General features: G+C 42.2%; 1 protein-coding gene across 3 annotated transcripts in view; it reads left to right on the top strand.

Moving 5' to 3' along the window:
* CARMIL1 (capping protein regulator and myosin 1 linker 1) overlaps positions 1–20,504 on the top strand; it is a 192,961-nt gene that overhangs the window by 158,054 nt on the left and 14,403 nt on the right. For all 3 annotated transcript variants that reach the window (XM_040076283.2, XM_040076419.2, XM_058419311.1), the window contains 4 exons: positions 12,273–12,339; positions 12,654–12,850; positions 16,796–16,902; positions 19,013–19,445. In XM_040076283.2, coding sequence (XP_039932217.1) covers positions 12,273–12,339; positions 12,654–12,850; positions 16,796–16,902; positions 19,013–19,445 — 804 coding nt within the window. The remainder of the gene's footprint in view (positions 1–12,272; positions 12,340–12,653; positions 12,851–16,795; positions 16,903–19,012; positions 19,446–20,504) is intronic.

The raw sequence follows: 20,504 nt of genomic DNA on the forward strand, positions 1-20,504 counted from the left end.
CTGTGACTGACTTAATCCAGCAAAAATCTTTTTTTTTGCTGAAATGAGCATTTCCACTTTCCCCCATACACAGCTGGCTCTTTCCTGCCCACAGCCTCACAACAAACTGGGTGTGGGAATTGATTCCACTGACAATTCAGCTTTTCACAGAGGATTTCTTTCCCAGGTTAGTTTACAGACCAACTAGTCCCCTGGTTGAGTCCACAAAATAAATCCTGAGTGGCAGAAACAGGCAGACAGGGATGAGTGCAAAGGCAGCAGCCTGGATGAATGCTGGATTAAATTGATTGTGACACTTGAGTTTCTCTCTTGTATGCATTAGCAGAAATGGGCCTTTGATGTGCAGTAAATACAGCGCTCTGTGGGAAGCTAGCAACTGGCATTATGGTATGTGAGAGTGTTCTTGGCTTCTGAAAAGGATCACAGGCATGAGAGCAAATCTACTTCAGTGGGAGTCCAGTCATATTTCTGACTCACCCCAAACTAGGACAGTTTATGGAAATATCTCCAGGAGGAGCAGAGCACCGTGCCAGAGTCCTCCTTCAGCCTTTCCCTGCACATGCAGTGCTGTGGCTGAGAAAGCGCCATACAAAGGGAATCAGTGTGATCATTTTGCAGAATGTCTTGTTTATTTGCAATTTGTGTGTTGTCCTCATTAGAATTCTGATTACATTAATTTTAATAGTGAATATTTATTACCTATCCTTTCCTGGTTTCCTCTATATATACTTTTGCAGCATCCTCGCTGCCCTTACCCATGTTTACTCAGTACTTGTTACATGTAAAGACTACAGAGTACAGGATTATGAGGGTTTACATGTTCACAGCTGAAACACTCTGAAAGAAACCTGGCTTCCAATGTCTTTTCTTGGTCTCTAAATGGAAGGAGGTGATGGAAAATTTATAGATTGTTTTTCTTAAACCAGCTGAGATTTCTTGGAGTTCAGAGCTGTTTCTCATAATCTAGGGTACATTACTGGCACAATATGAAGTGCAATGAAGAATGTGATAAACTGCATAAGAGCGCTGCATGCTTGTTAAATGAAAAAAAAAAAAAAAAAAAGGCAGTATAAATTTGGAGATAGTAGCTTTCTGCTTAGGTTATAGGAAGAACTGTGGCATGCAGCTGCTGGGTGTTCTGTTTTGGTGGTGACACCTGTACCAGGCACTTGTTTTCCTGGTAATATTGGTGCTTTAGCAGACCTAGATTTGTGTTGGGGGTGGAGAGGAGAGTGTGTAGTTGTTGTGATCTAATCTGGCAGGCAGCTGAACATTATGCTCACCACCCCCGCAGTGGGATGCATGAGAGAATCAGAAAAACAGTAAAACTCGTGGTTTGAGGAAAAAAAAAAACAGTTTAATAGAGCAGAAAAGGAAGGGGATATAGTAATAATGATGAAAAAAATGTACAAAACAAGTGATACATGATGCAATTGTTCAGCATCTGCTGACTGATGCCCAGCCAGTCCCTGAGGAGCAGCCACCAGCCCCTGGCCAATTACCCCCAGCTTTATAAGCTGAGCGTGATGCCATATGCTATGGAATGTCCCTTTGGTCAGCTGGGCTCAGCTCTCCTGGCTGTGCTTCCTCACATCTTCCTTTGCACCCCCACTCTCCTTGCTGGCTGTATGAGAAGCTGAAAAGGCCTTGATTTAGTGTAAGCACTGCTCAGCAACATTTAAAAGCACCAGCACGTTCAACAACTATTCTCATGCTAAATCCGAAACACAGCACTGTACCAGATACTAGGAAGAAAATTAACTTGTTCCCAGCTGCCAGCAAGAAGGCAGTTACATCCTTTGTGGCAGTAATTGTCTTACTGATCCGGAGTTTCCTCTGGTTTGTTTCATGTGTCATGAAAAAGCCACACTGGAAGGAGAATTCTGTAACGAAGCACTCACTGAAACACTGGTCTTGAGAGGTGAACTTCCCTGCGGGGATTTTAAGAGGGAGTTACTGCTAAGAAGTTTGTCTGTGGTGGGCAGAAAGGTCTTGAACACGCAGATGTGCAGTCTGTGGGTAGTGCCAGCCCTGGCTGCTCAATCCAACCATTTGCCACACTGCTGGCAAAAATTTGAATGCCCAGGCTGCCAGCACAGGCATCTCAGCAGGCACCAGCTAGCTGTCACAGGCTGTCGCAGCCTGCTGATGGACACCCATCCACCGCTTGCTGGAGAGGTGACTGTCCCTACCTGTGTGTGCTCAGCCCTTCAGCCAGCAGCTGAATCACCCAAGAGCTGCCCTGCCTGCTTCAGGCAGAGTTAACAGGTTATGAGGGCAAAGCCCTTTCACGCAGGCTGGGTCAGGGGGCACTCGTGGGGTCCCTTTTGCCAGCAGAGCCATGCAGTCAGTCGATGTTCAGCACAAACAGATCCAGAATCATCTTCCCACAGCCTCTGCTTATAAGAATCTTCTTGTTATTTCCCCAGTACATCAGCAGGAGCTCCTTTGGAGTAGTTCTTGCCAAAATCTCTGCTCTGGAGCCTTTGGCAGAGGCACAACAGCAAGCAGCATGAGAATAACCTGTGATAATGCTATTTCTGTAGCACGCATCTCTCTGCAGCCATGATGTGCCGCAATTCAATTAGTATCTGGCAAGCTGACCTTCTCAACCGGTCGAGGAGTCTTCTGTGTAAGTTGTATGGTCCTTTCTGCTGCTTTTTGATTCTTCCAGCGTCTCAGATGAACAACTTGGCATGAGGTATTTAATCTGTGTTGTCTGGGGAAATCTTGTTTACTCTGAAATCTGGAGGGCCTACTGAAAATAGCACAAGCAGGAGTCTGTCTCACTAAGAGTGCTTCATGGCTCTCACTTCACCCAGAAGAACATTAGGCTTGCCATTTTTTGCTCAGCAAAACTGATACTTCATATTGCAGGGATAAAGAACAGTTTGTCACAGGAAGAGGGGGAGATAAAGTCTGTGTTAGGGCAGGCAGTTACAGAGTACCATTAGACTTTGCAATATTTTGTCAAGGAAAAGTAGTTTAGGATGAGCTGAGCTATCAGAATAGGCACTTCAAAATAAATAAATAAAATCAAGCATACATTCTGCCAAAAGGCTAGAAGACAGCTTCCAAGTCATCAAGTCTCATCACTGATGTCATTGACAACTGCATCACCCAGCCTTATTCATAAATCTATCAGGCTTCCTCTCAAAATGTCTTTCTTTTAGACTAGAGGAGAACTTAGATGTAAAGATACTTTCTTTGGATGTAATTCAGGTCAGCCAAAGCCTCATTACAAAATAGTGGATGTATCTCTGCAGTGAGATCGTATCTCATGTTAGAGCAAGTTACCGTGAATTTTTGAGGTCAGTAGTGGCAGGATTGGAATACTAATCTGAAACCAAAAACACTTAAACAGGTGGAAGACTCTTCAAGTATGCAGATATTAAAGAAAAGAAAACATGAGAGAAAAACAAAGTGATAGAAAAGTCAGGTTGGTTTCACTCAAAGCTGATCAGAACCTCATTTTATCTGATACAGTTTAGCTGTGAGTCATTTCTAATACCGTGGTGTTTAGATACTCCTGAGAAGTTTGTGTCCATACAATCAGCACTTAATTCCATGCTTGTGGGAGAGTAGCCCTGCTTTGCAGGTAGGCATCTTCCAATTCTTTTGTGGTGTTTCTGTCCTTCCTAGGCACTTGCTGCCCCATGACTGTCTGACCAAGCAGCATTTTTTAAATCGTGTTTCACACTTTAGTGCATAAGTCAGCTTTTGAGTTTTGCCATACTCTCTTGGGTAAATAATTATTGACATTTTCTATCAGGTTTTTTTAGTGAAGAAACTTAAATACTCAGGTATTTCAGTTTCTCATACAGGGTCTTAGAATATTTGCTAGTTGCCTGTCAAAATACTTCCTGTTCTCAATAGGAAGATATCTTGATACAGTATAGATAGAACTTCAAATTCAGAAAGTTGAGGGGTTTTTTTTTAATGTTTTAGTTCATAAAGTATATTTCGAAGTGTCCGAGGGGTATAAGAATTTATTGTGCATGCTGGAGAGATGTCTGAAGCAATATTTTCTAAGAGAAAATAGCAACAGCTCAAGTGTGCCTAAGTTTTCAAGAGCAAAACTTCCCATTAAAATTCTGAGTATAGAGTCCAGTTGCCTCTCCAGGGTAAATCCATTGTGATAAGTCTCCCTGTAGCATTTCCCCTATCAAATGTCACCACGAGCAATGCATCATCTGCCCACAAAGGGTCTGACAATGGTGGAAACATGACTGCTTGCTTTTTGTCTGGATGACTGCTTACCCTTTTAGTAGCTTTCCCTTTGGGTGTTGGACAGAAGGAGCGATGCAGAAGTTGTGTTGGTTTTCAGTCCTGGGAAGCTCTAGGGTGAGCAGGTACAACAGTTCTTTTCATAAAATCATCAAGTGGTTTAAGTTGGAAGAGACCTTTAAAGATTCACTAGTTCCAAGTTCCTGCCATGAGCAGGAACTCCCTTTGCTAAATCAATGCCCTAAGCCCCATTTTTCCTGGCTTGAACACCCACTCAGGAGTACATCGCCTCTGAGTTGCTTTAATGAAGTTCTTGCCCGGGGCACCTGATACATATGGCAGCTGTTAAATAAACTGCCTAAGGCAATCTTGAATAGCTGTCCACCCCTGCATGTTTGCCAAGTTTCAGAGCTTTTCATTCTTACTGTGTATGGAAGGTTAGGTCATGAACAAAGTAATTTTTGGGTCAGTATTTGCCAGCTGAAGGTAATAAGCAATGACAAGCAAGCAGGTTGTGGTCACTTAAAGATACGGTTTGTGCTAGCTGGCCCTAGCAGCTCACTGTTCTGCACTTTTTTTTTAACTCAAATAACTATAAAAGCAAAAGTAGTGTTGTTGGAACCATCCTCTTGGATCACCTTGAAGTCCAGGTACTGTAGAAGATGTTAACGTTTTTTATGAGCAAAAAGAAAGCAGAACTGATGCTATGGAGAATTGCTTTTACTTTTGCAGGTGGTAGTTGCAGGCATGAATTCCTTGCAGGATTCAGAACGTGGGTAAACATTTGGTATAATAGTTTTCAGAACTACTCAGTTTGATTCATGTGTCTGATTTTTCATTCTTCATAGTGAAAGCTTTGGTTGTTTTTATTCAGGAATGTTTATTAGTAGGAATTTTACATGACTTGAAAGATGCAAGTGCAGAATTATTAATTAAAAGAAAGTACTGAAATGCTTGATGGAATATCGGAGTACACGTGCCACATCTCAGCAATCAGAAAAGCAAAGGTTTCTTGTCTAGTAAAGTATAACAAGCTCAAGGGCAAATCTACTGAGCTTATCGTACTGCAGTGCTGCTCCTTTTCTTTCAGAAAGTGTTTCTGTACAAAGTAATTCTAAAGGTCAGGGTGGTTTATATGAGACTAATTGAACTAATACTGAACCACAGCTCCTTCTCTAGAAATTCAGTTCTTCAGGGAAAGAAGGAAATAAACAAACATACTCCTGAAACTCACATGTGGATTATTTGTATGCCATATATATTTACACTATTTTCTCTATCTATCTATATCTATCTATCTCTCTCTTTCTCTCTCTCTATCTATCTATCTATCTGTCATTACCATATAGAGTACAGAACTCTGAAATACGAAGGTAAGGACTACATCTCTGCTGATATGAAAAAGCATAGCCCCTACATTCAGGACTGTGAGGGGCTTTGCTCTCCTGTCTGCTGAAAAATACTACATTTTAGCTGTCATGGATTTTAGCATTGCATTTAACTTCCCAAGGACAATGGCACTCAAGGGGCAGATTCTAAGGACAGTGGCTCATGTTGCTGTCACTGCTAGTGTGAAGTGCATCACTGATTTTCGGAAGCCATGCAGGAGGTTTCACCCTGAAAATCACATCATAAAATCTTCTGTAGTTGAAGTAAGCAATAGCAACTTTCTAGTTTCTAAGGTTTTCTATACAGATGGTGGAGATACCTGCCTGTCCAAAGATTTCACCTGCAAAAACCATAACTGGCCAATTTGCTGCTCTGCTTTATAAAGTATACCTGAATTTTTGTGTGTGTGTACATTTATTTATTTATTTATTTATTTAATATCTATAAATCTATAGATTTATATAATTTTTTTATATATATATATTTTTAATGAGACACATTGAGAATGTCACAGGTAGTTAGGAGATTAAAAGAAGCCCAGGAAACATTGATTGACTGAACTGGTGTCATGGTAGCTTTGCAGGTCAGAATTCCTTACAGCAAAATAAAACAAGACTTGTGATAAACTGCCTTCTTTTCTTATGCCTCTTTCTTAAAAAGGCATACCCCACAAAATGCATACAGATGAAATGGTATAGCACTGGATAAATGTGTTCTGTAAAATTCCTTTGAAATATTTTTATGACATCTCAAGCCTCCTTGGCACATTGTTAGAATTCCCCGATGCAGTTTCTGATTTTGTTTGGGTTTGATTTTCTTGGGATTTTTGGTTGTGGGTTGGTATTTCATCTTCAGGGATGGTCCATGTACACTCTGAGGCAGACCACTTCATACTGCAATTATGCTGAGAGCAAACAAAGTGGGGTTGGGGGTTGGAGGCCTCATGGTCTGTAGCACTTCAGGGGTCTGAAGACTGGCATTAGGCTCCCTGCAGAGCAGCCAGGTTCCTTGGTGATTTCAGGCATGTCCCTTGGTCTTTGCTTTGCTTAATGGTGCTTCCTTGTCTAACCTGTTGTCTGCTGTGCGCCTCTTTCTCCCTCCCTATTCCCCACCCCCAAAGTGTTTAGCACCTTTTAAGTGCCTCAGTAGTCGGGAGATCACTGAAATGTGGAGGGGACAAGTTTCCATAAACCCTTATTGGATCAGGACCACAGACTGTAAACTCCCTCAAATCCTGGGATTGCTACCATTTACATGTGTTACTTTGCACTTTGGTCCAAATCACATTTCCAGCTGCATATATAATACAAATAACTTTACTGCCTATGCATTAAAAACACAGAAAACGCTGGAGTAGTGCCATAAACGCTGTCTGAAAGAGAATCAGTGTTGCAGATATATTTTTTGAACTAGGAGCACTTTTTTTTTTAAGATTGTTTCACCTTTCGAGATGTTTGCCAATGGATTCTGCAGTCTCTCCTGCAATCTCAGAGCAGCTGTAGTGATTGGTTGTGTAGAAGATGAGCAAGAGAAGAGAGAACATAAATTCTGACAGAGAAATTGAGTAAGAGTGTATGTGTGCATGGATAGCATACAAAAACAAGAGTAATGAGGTGGTTTGCCTGAATCACTTCTAGCTGAGACTTCTTGCATAAAGCCAAAGATTCTGAGGGTAAAAGAAAATAAAGACAAAAAACCCTACAAAACCCTGAGGCAATACCTCAGCAAACAAACAACTGACCCTGAGGACAGCAAGAAAATAAAGAAGAGGAGCTGGGTGCAAGACATGCAGCACTTTCTTGACAAGAGGTTTAACCCAGACCATGACTATTTCTGCCACATTCTGCTAGCACCTGCAGTGTTGTTACAGCAGCAGTCCTCATTCACCTTGAAAACAGGACCACACTTCTAATAATTGGGCTTTTTTAACCCTAAAATCGGGAGGACCATGGTTGGCCATGAGCCATAGAGGAGATGGGATATGGTATTTGGCATTGCTTCATTTCCTTTGACAGCTGTGCTGCTTCTTTTTTATGCTTATAATTTTTGAAGGGAAGAGAAAAGTTTGTGCTTTAGTCATGAAACAGCATCTTTCTCATGTGCCAAAAGTGCTTGTAAATCCGTGCCTCTAAACCTCCTTATGGGAAGGAGAAATACTGTTGCTTTAGTTTAGCTTTATTTAAACCTCAGGAGAACAGACTTCCATCCTTTTTCATTCCTTCAAGAGAAGCTTTGTTTTACTTTCCTTGCTTGCTTGCACATCACCAGAAACTGGCAATTTTTAATTCAGAAGCTTCCTTCAGACTAGGAAGTACTAGGATTACATTTTTTTTCTCACTACTGGTGCCAGCAAAATGGAAAGACAGTACATTGGGACAGCAGGTGGCAGGTTGGCACCATGGGCAAGTGCCATATATTGGAAACAGAAAAGCTTAATTTTTCCCAATATAGATCAAACAAGAGATCAGATACTTCTCTGGTTATCCTCTAGAAACACAAAAGGTATAGCACTTCCAAATACAAGGGATTTTTACCTCATTCTTGCATGTCACCTTTCCTGCTAAGACTTCCAAGTGTTTTGGCTTTAATTTTCTTTATTTTGGTGATTCCTGGTTTTGCCTCCTTTCCTGAGAACTGCTATTGCTTTGTCTTCCCCATTCATATTCTTTTTTCTTTCTTTTTTTGCTGCATGGAGACTCTCTGCTGTACAAGTGTAAGTATTTTTTTAGCTCTGCTGTTTCTGGCCTACTTGTTTATGTTTTTGTGCTCCATTTACCTCTGTACTGCCTTGAGAGTCTCCTGGGAGACTGTAGTGCCATCCATCTGCACCTACAAATGAAATAGGCAGTGGTTCAGGAATGATATTGGATTTACAAAAAGATTCAGCTAATGTAGCATCTGAATTTAAAGGATCCCTTGGTTTTAAGACTGAACCAAAGCCAAGCGCTTATGTCGGAGGTATAAGCACAAATATTACTGCTCAGAAGGAAAATTTGTTGATTTGGTTTTATATTCAAGCATTATACAGCTTAATGAAAGAACAGTCCTCAACATGTTCTCAAAGCTGAAAACCCATACGTTGAAGGGAGACTGGTTGGGGAGATAAATTTCAAGGGGGACCAGCAAGTTGTTCGTTAGTTTGTTTGAAGTCTTTTGAAAGGGAAGTGACAGGAGGGTCACAGAGCATCTCTGTATCTAATAGGATTGAATATAAATTACTTTGAAGTAGGAGGAGAAAAACATGGAAATAAGCATATCCCTCAGCACTGAGAGTAATTTCGATTATCTGTATAAAGAAGAAGAGTATCTGAGATCCTGTTTCTGAAAGCACATTGTTTTCTAGCATTCAAAACTGAACGATTTCAGTTGTTGTTTTTAATTCCCAAGCTACTAGTGTTCTTCCACAGCTGGTAATACAATTTCAGAGGGCTCCAGAGAGAGATCAGATAGTTTTGTGAGGAAAGCAGTCAGAAGGGAGGAATCTGGAAAAGTGATCATGGGAAGAGATCCTGGGAGCTTAAAGCTAGCAAGGACACATGACAGTGTGTAAATAAGCCCTTATTTGGAAGTATGGTAGAGTTTTGCTGGCTCACATCTACTGCAGAAGGGCACATTCACGGAGCCTTCTCCCAAGATGTTAGTGACATAGGTGCGTGCAAAATTCCAAGAGGTCCTCCCAAATTCCAGAGATGCAGTTAATTTTTCTGTCTGCTCTGCCAAACAGTCTACAGTGTGCTCATAGAAAAGTAGGCAAAGCAAGGAAGAATTCAGGAGGTGGTGTGCTAGAATGGAAAGTCTGTGGAAGGTATGTGTGAGAGGAGATGATGCTAGCAGCTATTCCTCTGTAAAGGCCACAAGGGAAGCGTAAGGCCAAAGAGCCACGTTGTGTTTGTGGGGCCAGAGGTGGTGAGAAGGCAGAAGATGTGCTTCTGCCAAAGCTGAACTGCTTCCATGAAATGTAGGAAATGGGCTCAGGCTGGGGAGTTCAGATACCTCCTCTAGCAATGACATGTGCACTGCTGCTGTAGCAGACTGCGTGGTGGCTGAGATGTTAAGCAGAGATTAAGCCTAATATTTTGTAAAAGAGCACACTGGCCTATTTAAATTAATGCTTTGACCCATTTTGCTCTGTGTGTGATCTAGAAAGTTCACTTGGCAAGAAGCCTTTCATCTGTGCACTTCCTAAACAGGCTAGAAAACAGAAGGTTTTCAAATAGGAGTGTATGTGGAGCTGTTATTCATGCTGTTAAAGCAAATGGGAAGCATCTCTATCCCTCTGCCTTTATCCCCAGCAGCCAAGCTGCTGATGGATCATGCCAAGCTGACAGTAAGTTATAGCAAAGACTGGCTGGCTTATGGTCATCAGCACAAGCTCTGCAGGGTCATCTGGGGGCATTTTCTTGTCTGGGAAGGAAAATGAAATCATTCCGTTCCTGGCTGTTGGAGAGGTATTTGCAGCATTCCAGTCCTTGCACGGGAAGCTCAAAACTTGCCCTGTGCTGTTTTGCTTTGGTGCCCTGGGCCGAGGCAGCTCTCAGCTTGGCTGTGCCCACCCACTCAGAACACTGGCCGTGGCCGTGCAGCTGCTGAGTGACCGGAGGTTCTCCATCAGCCATGTTCTCTGCTCTCCTTTCTGATCTTCTTTAGCACAGGAGCTGCTGTATGTGCTAAATGTAACTCCCAGTCACACCACCCCAAGAAATCAGGAAACGGGCCAAAATGCATGTGAATGTACCTTAACAAGAGAAATGGACTATGTCTGGAAATGAAACCAGGGCTACTGGTAGTGACTTGCAATTGCTGTCCCCCAAATGCTGAGCTGCTTCAACTCTTTCTGACGTGAGGTGCGAATGCTTTGGTTGTTTCAGGTTTGGGGGATGGATGGACAGCTGTTGAGGTGTGCAGTTCAGAGGCTGCCCAGCTGCCTACCTCTTGCACAGTCCACTGCAGGTTTGGCTGAAAAAAGTCAGCACCTCTCCAGGCATTCGCCATCAAACCCGTTGCATTTAATTTATTGGTAACTCTGGAAGTAGCGTCTGACCTTTTGATGCAGCACACTGCCTGCTCATTAGTGTCAGAGAAAGTCTGCTCAGATGGCAAACTACTTCCTGGTTGGTCTTGAAACGATTTTGTCATTTACTGATGGTTGTCAAATGTGGAAGTGGAAACCTGCAACAGCTGAAGGTATCTTTTTTTCCCAACTATGTACGTGTCAATAAAACCAGAGCTCTGTTGCCCAGGCAGTGCTATCACTGCCCACTCTGTAGTCTTCAAGTCCTTTTCTGGTCTTGAGAACATAGATAATAGCTGTCCTGTCACAAAAATCTGTCACAACACTGAGCACATGAGCCTAAGGGTCCTCATGACTACTTTGGGAATATGATTTCAGCATATGTGAGTCTATGCACTGAACTTTCCATATATAAAAACAAGTAAATGTCTGCTTTTAACAGTTCATGATTTGGCTGAAATGTTAATGCCAACTCAGTCTTTTCTGGCTGGTATGAAATTGAGACTACTAAACTTTGTTTACGATTCTGTTAATGAGTGGCAAGCCATAACAGCCTGCTGACCGATACTCCAGAATTCAAAGCTGCTAGATTTGAAGTCACTAGGCTTCAAGACTATCAAGTTGATGGAAGTATATGGGTATCACTAAAGCCAGCACGTACAACTCTACCACAAAAAGAGCCCAACTTTATAGGAGCTGAGTGATTTTAAATCAATTCCTGAGAAAACCTGCGGGTCAACTTTCAAACCAAAAAGTCTGACAGTGCTGAGCTATGTTAAGAGGTTTGGAATTGGTCATGCATCCATTTTCTGTGGCAAAACTGTCTTTCTCACCATGCCAACTTTCAGAATTCTTCAGTCAAGGCAAGAAAGACAATTTTCTTCAAAAAGGAACAAACTTGAGGCTCAAGTCTGGGTATTTGCGCTCTTAAGACAACGTACTCCTTTTTTTGGCAATGGGAAGATCAGAGGGCCAATAGCATGTAATTCAGTAACTGTGTTGAATGTGTGCTGAACTTTCCACCTCTTCTCAATGTGTCTAAAGCCCAGGGAAGTCACGTGTTTGCTACAGACACTGCCAACACTGACAGGGTGTTTGAAGAAGCGCTGTATTCTCCAAGGCTCATTTTCCTGGGGAAGTTCAGTGAGCTGTGTGGGGGTGTCCAGAAGCATAGATTCCCAGTAACGTGCCGCTAACAAATGAACTGAGGAAATGTATTTTGTATCAAAAATAAAAGCCAGGACAAGATTCTTCCTGATATTGTCATTAACTGTGCAATGTTGGACAAAGTAATTAAGTCTTAAATGAGTCCCTCATGATCTCTGCAGAGATGAGATTTTAATATAACCTTGTTTTACAATTGGGGATCAAAGAGTTAATGCTTCAACACTTTCAGTAATCATCCTGTGTGCAGCCTGCAGGTTTAGTGGGAAAAATGAATTACCTCCCTAGTTCTGTTCAAAGTCAGTTGTACAAAATATAAGTTTAGAAGAAGTTCTGAATATGTGAGAGAGGGAGGAAAAAACCCATTCCCCTCTGGTGTTAAATCAAATCAGGTCTTTAAATGGTTCATAGCTTGAAAAACTGTTTTGCTGTAATTTCTTTTGTCCCCTAAAGTAATTTTTGTTTTGTTTTGTGTTGGTAGATGACTCCTAAATCAAAAAGGAAAAGCATCCACAGTAGAATGCTCCGGCCAGTGTCCAGAGCTTTTGGTAAGTGAGAATTCCTTAAAACCATTTTGTTTCTTTGCTTGCCTGAGGTGGTTCTAGATGGTTCTTGATTGAAAAGCACAGGTGATTCTCCCTCCATCTGGATTGCATTTGTGGCCCACACTGCTTTGTTTTGGGACTCTGCTAATGTGTTTGATGGTAAATAGTTGCTCACAGTGCTCTGTCTGCTCACAGAGATGTTGTAGCTAAGTTCCCTGAATGTGCTTATAATTGTTTGCCACCAAAAAGAGGAATGGCATTGTCTTTCGTTTTAAATATCATGTTAAATCTAATTAGAAAGTTTTGATTTCTCTTAGAAATGGAATTTGATCTAGATAAAGCACTGGAAGAAGTACCTATCCATATAGAAGACCCACCATTTCCTTCCAGCAGGCCAGACAAACGAACTTCTGGATTCATTTCAGAGCTGCCATCAGAAGAAGGAAGGAAACTGGAACACTTTACAAAATTAAGGCCCAAAAGGAATAAAAAGCAGCAGCCCAGCCAAGCAGCAGTGAGTCTACATTAAAATATTGCTGGCAATGTCACGTGTTGATTGCTTTTTGCCATGAGTCGGGTCTTGCAGTGTAATGAGGACAATGGTTGAAGGTGTAAAAGCCATAAGAAACTACTTAATTTTCCTTCTGGTATTCATGTCTTTCAGTGTGCTATCCTTATTACAAGCATTTTCTCTTGTTTGACGCAGCCTAAATCCAGGATATGTTTTATCCTTTTCTATTTTGCCTTTGTTTTGTTTTTTTCATGGAAGCAGTTTCTGGAGGTGCTTGGAGCTTTCACAGGAAATGCACAAAATATCATGAGACTTTTCAATTATATTGCAAGGGTTTGTTAAGTCTTAATCCTTTTTTCTGCCTGCATTAAGATGTGGTAACTTGGCATGAATTCTTATTTCTGTCAGCTCTTAGTGAAGCTACTCTGTGACACCCAGCTTCCCACAGCTCCTAAACTGAAGATGGTGTTTGGGCCAGCAAATCTGCATAGTCACAGATCTGCTTTTCATGCTGGAGCCTGCCTTAGAAAGGCAAAACAGAAGAGCACTGTCTGTTCACGAAAGGCATCGGTGTGAACTCAATATACGTGCGTGGCGTTCCCACAGTTCCATTTCCTTGGCACGCCGCATCAGTAAAGATTTATTTCTGTGATGGTGTGTCCTCGGGGTATGTGAGGACAGATCTGGAGGAGGTTCAGAGTTATCTCACAGCAACAGAGCACAGCTGATTTGATAAGTAGCCCTATCAAGGGGCAGCCGTTGCCTCTCTGTGTTAGGCTGCCTCGTAAGAAATGCCTGTGGCCTCTTCTGCTTCCTGGGGATTTCCAATTGAGAGGATCCTTGAAAATCTCCCTAATGCTGGGAAAGATCCTATCAGGCAGTGGAGTGCTTTTCGTACCACATGGAAAGGGAGAAACATCCAAGCCAGCTTTCCATTCCCTTGTGCTTCACTGGGAAGGTTAGGGGTAGCAGAAGAATGGATTTGTCTCCATGTAGTGAAAACACATCTGTGTTTACTTCTCCCAGTTCCATTGCTGCAGAACACACATGTTTTCCCAGTTGCTTCCAAACTCAGTGCATCCTTTGCCATCGGCTCAGGGGGTTGGAAGGATTTGGGGGTGTGGGAGGGGCAATGCTTCACTACCAAAACAGCAACAAACAGGTCACTCCTTGTAGAGGAGATGTCTTACTTCCCAGGATCGTGCAGTGTTGTGGGAATGATCATCCATATTGAATTAATCAGGAAATTGGGAGTTTATTTAGTTGCAGAAATTGAAAGGAGCTTTTTTTAGTTAAACTCATTTGTCCCTGTCTTGGTTTTATGAACCATTTAGTTCCTTACTAGTTCTGACCTCAAAAGGAGTCCAAACAAATTTGTTTTGATGCTTCTGAAAATGAAACATCCAGATTTTGGAGGTCAGAGTCATGAGTGGACTGTGACATTGCTTGCAGAGTTGATTTGCTGGTGGTTTTGCCACTTGGAGAAAACAGAAAGCAGTGCTTAGGGAAAACACTTGAAATGTGAGAGGCGAAATCTCAACCTTTTCTGCCACTTAAAGCAGCTCTGTTGGGTTGTTTGCTGTTCCCATTACTTGTATTTAGTAATTCAAGGGGTCTCAGATGATCGTAGTTGTATTTTCTGGTTTTGCTGGAAAACAGATTTGTTCTTTGGAAGCTGAAAAATGTATGAAAAGAAAGGAGAAATGGAGAAAAAGGAGAAATGAGCTTTTTACTTGAGTTGGGTGGGCAGGCAGAAGAAAGATTTATAGTTTTGTCAAGTTTCTACTGGAATGAGTGTTTAGAGAGGGGGAAGTGAGAGGGGGAAAAAAAACTCAAAACCATCCACTCCCAAGCAGCTTTAACTTTGAAGCAAAATGATAACACAGTTGTTTATAATTTAGATTTTTGTGTTATCTTAGCCTCATGAGTTCTTTCCTCATGTGTGAAGATTCAATACAGCAAAAGAGATGAATGTCTAATGTATGAAAGAGATTGTGAATTATCTTATTTATTTCTGTTTCAAAGCCATTTTTTCCTTAAAGAAACATGCTTGCTTTTAAACTTAAGCTAAAAGAGAGATAAAAAAGGACAAATGAAGGCTTACCACTTTTTTTTCTTTTTTTAGAGTTAGGAGGGTAAAACACAAAATAAACCAGAGCTCAGTCTTACAGTAAACACTAATACTAAAAAGTGCTAAAATAAACAGCTGTAAGAATGAATATCCTGTGTCTTGAGGACCTTATTAGACCCTCAGCATTTCTGTACATCTTTCATTATTTTTTAGGAACTTGCCACTGTTTCAGATGTAAATTATTTCCTCTTTATGACGTAGATGTTCTCATTTGCTGCAGATCATTGGGTCCCGGAATCAGGTTGCCTTCAGGAGATGCTCTTGCTATTGGTACTTTTGTGTTTATCCCTGCTATCTCCAATCAACCCAATATCAATATGAAGTGGTTTCTCATTTCTCTTAAAATGCATCATCCGCTTTTGTGTTTTGGTTGAGAGGCCGGTGGAGAGGGGTTTGTGACCGAGAGCACCCCAGATGAAGGCGTGTGCACTCCTGCCTAGTGTCAGATATTCCACCTAAACAAGTTCTCTACAGAACATACTGAAGGTGGTAGAGTTGGAAATCTGATAAATCATTGTGCTAATTTAGAATAGAACTGTTCTTTATAGAAAATCTGTTGCCAGTTGGACTGGCAGCAAAGCAGTCGTTACCACACGGACTCCTTTCAGATCAGTATTAGGTTGCTACAGCAGGTATCAAGAAAATATTAACTGTTGTCTTTGATAACAAAAATAACAGGATTCAGGAGTGGAAAGTAAAAAGTTTCATGGCTCTGTCATGGCATTGGTTCATATGAAGCCCATTTTCCTGACTTAATGAGACTGGATTTGACATTAATAGCAGATTTTAAGAGCATTGAAGCATAGAAAAGAATTTGTATTCCACATCAGAAGAGAAGTTGGGATTACTCTTGAGTTATGGTGGCAACTAGGAGATTCCTTGATTTGAATTGTTTCAAATTACAAACCCTGATATTTTGTGTCCTGGTCCCCAGCATTATCAAGAATATAATGTGGGCTGGGTCTTGAGGAGTCCTTTGTAGTCATCTAAAAGGTTTCCATGTGGCATTTAAATTGAAGGAAGTCTCTTTACTGGTAATAGAGCTTTTCCACATCAAAGCCACATCCAGGAGCTAGACCACATGAGAAATCCTCCCAGGAGACTGCTTGTTTCATCTTCAGGAGGCTGCAGAGTCACCAGCTAATCTTCACAGGGCCTTTGTAGCTGGCAGGTGTTTCAAAGCCAGCCTGGTTTATACACCTGAGGTCACCCATATTCAAAATGTGGGCATTGAAACTGAAGCAGGGAAGCAGGTTTGCTGATTTCAGTCATTGAGCAAAAGTCTGTGTTTGGTTCCTAGAGTGGAACACCTGATTCTGCATTTAGAGTCTCTGCTTTTGGAAGTGCTAGACTGAATGAATTATAAAAGGCTCTGTTAGCCTGCTGGAGCTCTGTTTCTAAATTTCTTAAGTCCAAAATCCAGAACATAGGTTTTTCTCCAAATAAGGAAACAACTGGCTGTTGAAAGTACTTTCTCTTCAGGTCACCCCCTGATCAGGATTTTTTTTTTTCTGGGGTTTTTTTATGCTTGTCTGACTGACTTAGTGCTCTGTTGTCTCAAGCACAAGGCGTTTGATTCCTGGCCTCATTCATTGCAGCATCCAGTTTGTCACTGGTGTTTCGGGTTACTTTGCATTTGATGTAATGCATCAGCTGGCCTGGCTAGAGGGGGAATTCCAGTGGTGATTCTGTTGTCTGCGCTGAGTTTTGGTTGGCACACATACTTTTTCAAATGTCTTAACTCTTAATTATTATCACTGGAGCAAATATGCTTAAATTATATAACAGAGAGGGGTTGTTGTTTTTTTTTCTGTCAGGTGTCTGCTGGAGTGCCACCAGAAGGGGATCAGAATGGCCTCATGGGGAGAGTGGATGAAGGTGTGGATGAATTCTTCACTAAGAAAGTGACAAAAATGGACTCAAAGTAAGTTAAAAAATTTTTTTTAGAAGTTATTTTAAAGAAGTCCATCTTGATAGCTGGGCAAGCAGCACTTTCTAGCTGGGTTTGACTCCTGTTCCCAATATCCAGGGTTGCAGTTGTCAGTCAGAAAATACCTTAGTAGTCAAGACATTGTGAATTCAATTACCTGTCCTTAAAAGTGGCTACTTTGAAATAAATTGCTTTACTATACCATGTTGGGGGGATTCATGACTAGTGTGTATTTTTGTAGTTCAGAGTTCATTTTACCCTTCAGTGAAGCTCGTTAGAGCTGAAGCAGAGCTTTGTATTGGTTGTGAGTCTCCCCAGTGCTCGTTGTACATTTGGGTGTTTCTCCCTGGTGAGGAGTGCTGTTGGGTACAGTGTTTTCAGAGATGGCAATAGATTTATGCTCATTTTGAACTATGTTAAAAATGTGTTCCACCAATTTGTAGTAGTCCAGGTTTAAGCAAAACATTAATCTGAAAGATGTCTCCTTCTTTATATAAGGGTGATAGAGCTTATGCAGTTGCTTTGGAGCTAGCTGTATATTTAGAGGACCATGCATGTAGATGTTCTTGAATTCATGCATGTTTGTGCACGTGCATACACAGAGTATTTCCATAACTAAATGAGAAAGGAAGGGTGATTTCCGTTACCTTGGAATGACCCTTTCTGTGCTGTGCGTGACATCCATTAGGGAAAACAGTAAGTGCTGACTGGTAGATGGCTGTGCCAGGAAAATCAAATGTTCTAAAGTCACTATGAGTTTTAGTCGCCTACAGTGACATGTGAAGCCATGTGTGATACACTGTGTGGAGGCATGAAATTATGGTAGCTTTGAAAAATGTCCTAAGCAGGTTAAGTTCAGGGTGCTCACAGGCGTGCATTCTCCTGTGGGTGCCTTGGATGCCTGCCAGCTGCTCATTTCAGATATCCCTGTGAACTTGCACCATCCCTGTTTCCCCATCCCTGGCCATGCTCTTTGCCAAGGATCTTTATTTGGGACACTAGTGGCTCTCTTTCCAGTTTGGGTGCTTCTATGCAGAATGTGTATGTGCTCAACTTTGCCCTTAAGTGTGACTCTGCTCAGAAGATGCCTCTAGAAAATCTTAGTGGCAGGTGGTTCTTTAGGGATTGGTTTTGCTTGTTTGTTCTTTTCTGGGTTTGTTGCTTTTCTTTTTTCTTTTTTTTTTTTTTTTTTTTTTTTGAGGATGACCATCTGCACTATAAAAGTGACCTCTAGTTCCTATTTTAAGCAGAGCCCTTAAGGAACAAGTTCTCCCAAAAGCTGTGTTAAACATGTGCCTAGTTCAGTTCTTCTCCTTTTACTAATGGGCAGATACAAACCACAGGCAGTGTGCTCTGGAAAAAGAGTGAAGTTGTATGTTGTGGTGGGTTGACCCTATGCCCATCATAGCTGCTCCATCACTCCCCTCCTGCTGGACAGAGGAGAGAAAATATAATGAAAGACCTGTGGGCTGAGATAAGGGCAGGGAGAGATGTCTTGCCAGTTGCTGTCGTGGGCAAAACAGACTTAACCTGGAGGGAAAAAAATTAATATATTACCAATCAAATCAGCCTGTGATAATGAGAAATAAAACAAATCTTAAAAACACTTCTCCCCGCCAGTCCCTCTTTCCAGGGCTCAACTTCACTCCTGATTTTCTCTGCTTTCTCCTCCCCAGTGGCACAGGGGGACAGGGAGTGGTGGCTGCCATCAGTTCATCACACATTGTCTGCTGCTCCTTCCTCTTCAGCAGGACGACTCCTTACACAGAAGCCACTCCTGTAGACCCCCTGCTACCAAAACCTGGCCCTTCAAACCCGATACATACAGGCAGAGACAGCTTGGTTAGAGGTGTCTGGTGTTAGAAACAGCTGGATGCCCAATGCAGATTGCACAAGTGCACAAAGCAGCACAGGAATCCTCAAGATTGTATGATCAATACTAGTTGTTCTGGTTTTAATATAGAGACACCAGGTAATTATTGGGCTTAGGGCAATATATGGGTCATAAAAAAGATTAACTTTGCCTGGAAGAAATTGTTCGATACTATTCAAAAAAGGGAGGAGGGGCGTGGAGAGAAGTTTGAAATGTCTGTGTCTTTTTTAGGAGACCATCAACTAAAAGTTCAGATGGCAGTGAGCACAGTGAAGCAGGTGATGAGAAGAAGAAAAGGGACTCAAGGAAGAGTGGTTTCCTTAACTTAATCAAATCGAGAGGCTCCAAATCCGAACGCCCCCAGACCGTGTCGGTGGCAGAGGAGCCCTCCTCACCCAAGGTTGCTGCAAAAAGTCCAGCTTTGGACACGAGCAGGAAGGAGGCAAAGCCTGCAGAGCAGAACGGTGGCGCGGAGCGATCGGAGGAATTGAAGACGCCAGACTCACTGGAGGAGGTGCAGACAGACGACGTGGCAAAAGCCGAGAGGGGTGACAGCAAGGGAAGCCCCCAGGGAGGCCGGAGGTACGGTGTGCAAGTGATGGGCAGTGGACTTCTCGCAGAAATGAAAGCCAAGCAGGAGAAGAGAGCAGCCTCTGCTCAAAAGGTGAAGGCAATTTGATTTCTTTTGAGTTGTTGTAAAAAAGAGCAAAATTCCGTGTCTTCAGGAGAGGTGGGTTGGGATTGCAAGGGTTGGGGGCTGGGGCTTGGCACGTCGGTCCTGCTTTCCAGCAGGGCTTGTGGTGTTCCTGCAGGAGGATTGCTCTCTGCTGCGGTGGTTGAATGCAAGCAGCCTGGCCAAGGCACAGGCTGCCCATGTGGAGCAGGAGTTGCACCCTTAGGCCTGGGGTTTCACTCCCCTTGGGGCGGGGGTGATGCCTGCCCTTGCACCCGGTGTCAGACCATCACAAACACAGAAGAGGACATGTAATTGTTTGCACATATCACAGGATAACTTGGGGCCAACTAGTAAGCCCAGCTCAGTGTCTCCACTCTGTATGATATGTGATTTGTTCACAGTGCATTCTGGAATTGCTTCAGAAAAGGTAAAACTAGGACAGGCTTCTCACTGTGTGCCCCTTGCACACCAGTACCTCAGGTGTGTGGCAGAGTTAACTACAGTGGTGGTTGGCTGTACTCTTTCAGAAAATGATGGAGACAGATGGAGAGGTCTGCTGTATATTAAATTATATATACCATGCAGAGAAGTGACTGGCTACCAGTCACTGTTTACAATATTTGGCATGTACTTTTCTTGTTGCACTTTTTGATTTTTATGCCTTTTTGTACCACATCTAATTATTTTTATGCCTTTGATTTATGTATTTCAAATACTATCAATGAAAGAAAATAACCTGTTAAAAAATTATTTCCAATTGTCTGTCCAGATTCCCTTTGCTCTCTGTTATTTTTTCTTCTGTGAAGTGCTGATCCTGAGCAGGAACTCTGCTTCACTCCGCAAATGTACAGAGTGGAATATCCTCGTGTTCCTCCTAAGCATTCCGTGCTGGCCTATTTTGCCAGATGCCCATTTGCCATTGGTCTTCCCCGTTATTATCCTCTGCTTCCTGCCAGCTGCAACTGGCATATTTCACAAGTACCAAAGAATCAGCCTTTTTTCACTTCTCTCCTCCTTTTCCAAGTGCAGGGCATTCAGATGTTCTCC

This window comes from Hirundo rustica, chromosome 1 (assembly GCF_015227805.2).
Source record: "Hirundo rustica isolate bHirRus1 chromosome 1, bHirRus1.pri.v3, whole genome shotgun sequence".
NCBI classification, from domain to species: Eukaryota; Metazoa; Chordata; class Aves; order Passeriformes; family Hirundinidae; genus Hirundo; species Hirundo rustica.